The sequence below is a fragment of the Parasteatoda tepidariorum genome, unplaced genomic scaffold (assembly GCF_043381705.1).
Source record: "Parasteatoda tepidariorum isolate YZ-2023 unplaced genomic scaffold, CAS_Ptep_4.0 HiC_scaffold_6367, whole genome shotgun sequence".
Classification (NCBI taxonomy): Eukaryota; Metazoa; Arthropoda; class Arachnida; order Araneae; family Theridiidae; genus Parasteatoda; species Parasteatoda tepidariorum.
The window spans coordinates 1-3,880 of NW_027261861.1; the positions used below are offsets into that span (position 1 = coordinate 1).

The 3,880-nt window shown below is 33.5% G+C and overlaps 1 protein-coding gene across 1 annotated transcript; it reads right to left on the reverse strand.

Annotated features, from left to right (window-relative positions):
* Positions 1–2,031: 2,031 nt before the first annotated feature.
* Positions 2,032–3,304, reverse strand: LOC122273653 (uncharacterized; the record flags this gene model as incomplete). Its single annotated transcript, XM_043057684.1, has 2 exons — positions 2,032–2,724; positions 2,862–3,304. Coding segments are annotated over 2 exons (1,136 nt in total), but the record flags the coding sequence as incomplete, so codon positions are not given.
* Positions 3,305–3,880: the final 576 nt, after the last annotated feature.

The following is a 3,880-nucleotide window of genomic DNA, read 5'->3' on the forward strand; positions in this document are numbered from 1 at the left end:
TATTTATTATTATTGTATTTAATCCAGATGAAGATACTTTTTATGGCATTCTAACCGTACTTTTTATCACATCTAGTTATTCCTGATGATCTCTGTTTACTTTTAATTGCTTTGTGGTGAAACTGCATTCCAAATAAACTTTGTTAACTTCCAAGTATCTATTTCAGACCTTTAACTATTTGCGTTCTTCGATAGAAACATTCTGTCTTCTTTATTATTATCTATTAACGACTTATTTTTCCAGTTTACTTCGCCCGATCTCTAATTCAGATAAACTTTTAGAATGCTTGTCTAATTGTCTTTCTGTTTATCTTTGTTTTTATAAAAAAGCGACAGAGGGGTTAGGATTCATATTCTTTAATAACAACAAAACAAAAAGTAAACATTAGAATAGCCAAAAACAAAAGAGTAGGCAACGCCATCTATTGGTTCAAAACATAAATTTTCTACATCCAGCCCACTCCAATGTATTGGTTTAACGATGCATTCTATTACAAATAACCATACAAATGTTATACACTTACAAAAAAACAACAAGATTTAATGAATATTTCAAACAAAGAATAAACAGAGCAATCAATCACTTTCTAATAAGTAAAGTCTCTCAATGGGTCTATTTACAACACTGTTTTTTAATTGGATTTGGCATGACCTTATTCTACCATCTCTGCCAGGAAAAATATCTTTTATTCGACCTAACTTCCACATTAATCTTTTAACATTATCTTCGCGTACAAGTACAACATCACCAATTTTAAAACTTACAATATTTTTGGGCATTTTATGCATCATGGCAGATCTTAATTCTAGCAAATATTCCTTTTGCCAGCGTTTCCAAAAATGTTCTATCATCATAAGCCTATGTTTCCATCTTTTTGTTAATTCTGCTTTTGAAGACTCTAATTTAGAACTGAAGGATGGTAAAACGGTTAATTGATTACCTATCAAAAAATGCGAAGGACTTAAAGGATCCGGTTCATTAATATCGTTATACATATAAGTTATTGGTCGAGAGTTAATAACAGCTTCAATCTCTGTAAGTACAGTAAGTAATTGTTCAAAAGTTAATAAAGATTTATGTAATATTCGTTTTAATGCAATTTTAACCGATCTTACCAAACGCTCCCAAAAACCACCCCACCATGGAGCACCTTCGACAATAAACTTCCACTCNGTCAAAAACCACTTTTTGACGTCAAAAACCCAACCCTGTTGAAAACTGACTATCATCAGTAGTCGGCCATTCATTACTCATTCGGCCATTCATTCCATGGAGGCCCATGCCACCATACACCATACATCGTCCTGCACAAGGGCACTAGCGTCGATTCCTTCTCTCGTCAACTAATCAGCAGGATTATCAGAACCAGCACAGTGTTTCCATTGATTGGGATCGCTTCTTTGTTGAATTTTGGTGACTCGGTTTAAGACAAAACATTTCCATTTCCGGGGAGATCCACATATTCAATGCAAAGTGATAGTTGAATCAGTCCACATAAAGATTCTTGATTCAGGAAATTGGTCACGGATTGATACAATCATTCTGGTTCTGATAACAGCAGCCATCAATTCTAGTTTAGAAAGAGACAATTGTTTTAATGGAGAAACGCAACTTTTAGCTATCACTGACTGGGATGATCTAGATGTTGAGCTGGCAGATATCAAATAAATTGTAGCTCCATAAGCACTTTTGCTTGCATCACAAAAGCAGTGCTTGCATCACGAGATGGATCCAAAACTCTATTTTGCCACCTAGTAACCACAATTTGTTCTAAAAAATGAAGTTGCTTGTGCCATTCTTGCCAATTTTTATTGATTTCAAGAGGTAGAATATCGTCCCAATCGATTTTCAAAAAAAAAAAAAATTTGGAACATGATTTTGACTTGGATCATGAATGAGGACAGCCATTTGAAAGGATCGAAAATTCTTGAAGTAGCTTGCAATAAAGTTCGTATTCTACGAGGATTAGAAATTATAAAGTTAAAAATGTCTCCAGTTTTAAAATTAAAACAGTCATTCGACAAGTCTCACTACAATCCAAGAACTTTTACTTCTTCAAGAACTTCTTCGCTTCCATCAGCTTGAACTTCTGAGCCATATATTTTGTTGTTCAAAATTCTTGAGTTGGATTTCCACTTCACGAGGTTCATGGAGGCCTGCTTAAATATTAGGGTTGCTTCTTCCTGTACTTGCGATGCTTCCTCTACAGAATTCGTTGAATACACAAGATCATCAACATACATACAAGAATTTAACAGCTTAGTTGTCATGGGATAGATGTTTTGAAATTTCTTCAAGTGATGACGCATAGTTGCTGCTAGTAAAAAGGGGCTTGATGTTGCTCCAAACATCACACGAGTCATTCTGTAAATTTCAAATTTTGTATTGGGAAACTTAGCGTCTTCTGAAATCCATAAAAATCTTAAGGCATCACGATCTTCTGGTGCAATTGAAATTTGTAAAAAAGCCTTTTGAATGTCGGCAATTGCAGCAATTTCACCTTTACGAAAATTCAATAAAACTATCAGTAAATCAGGAACTAAGTTAGGTCCTGGCAATAAACAATCATTCAAAGAATGATGACCTTTTTCTCTAGTTGAAGCATCATAGACTACACACAGTTTTGTTGTGGAATGATCTTCTCTAATTACAGCCCGATGAGGAACATAATAAGTTTTCTTTGAGTTAAAGGTATTATTTTCTGATTTTTCTATTATTTCTTCCTTCAGTTGTTAATTTATTAAGTTTTTATACAGTTCGAAAAAATAAGGATTGGACGTAAATCTCTTGATCAATTTTTCATTCGAGGATTATGAAAATTATGTAAATCAACTATATCATTCTTCTATGGAAGGTTTACTTCATAACGGCCATCTCTTTTGCGAATAGATTGTTCAAATAAAGAAAGTGCTTTTATATCTTCTTTTTCATCTAAGACCAGTGCTATTCCTAACGATTCTATTTCCCAGAAAGATTTAATATTATTAGATAGCTCTTCATCTAAACATAAATTTGAACTAACAGTCATTGATCGTAAATCAAAACTCATAACGGAACTTTGAATACACCATCCTAATCTAGTCTCTACAGCATCTAATGCTTCATTAATTCGTTCGATTTTCCCAGTAACAATTTTCCAGTAAACATCATTTCCTAATAGCACTGAAATTTCATTTGCTTTATACAGTTGGTGATCTGTTGGCACATCATCTGAAAGTTTAATTCCCAAAGAATGCAAAGTTTTAGTTAAGTCATTGCCAGACATTTTAATTTCAGCAGCAGTAATCACTGGATACTCATTAGCTTCAATAATAACAAACTTATCAGGATCAATTAGATCAACAAGTTTCAATTTCACTTTCCTTCTACGACTAATTACATTCTTACTAGATCCAAATGTATGAATACAGGGATGAGATTTTTCCACTTTTTAGCGGATTTCCGCCTTTTTCACTTTTATCTCTTGAATTTCAGCTTTTTATCAAAAATTCAGATTTTCTAAAAATTTCACATTTTTTAATAAATATTCCGCTTTTTCAGAAAATTCACCGATTTTCAAAGAGAAACAGAAAATTTTAACTACATAGTTACCAATCCTTCCTCGTTTTTACTTATTTTAGCTATTTTCTCCCCTTTTACATGCAGCAAATGAGATTTTCCGCATTTTTACCCGCCCGCCAGATAGCTCCGATTTTCGTACTTCAAACGACGGTGCTTCTGACAAGCCTTTTAGAGGTCCCAAGCCTGGAATCTGCTAATATCCCGATTCTTATTCACATGATTTTAATATTTATTTATTATTTTCCTAACGGCAGGCACTGAACTTTAAAGTTTTTCACCGAGGAAGATGGCAGAAATGTTACTCATTTAACGTTATCC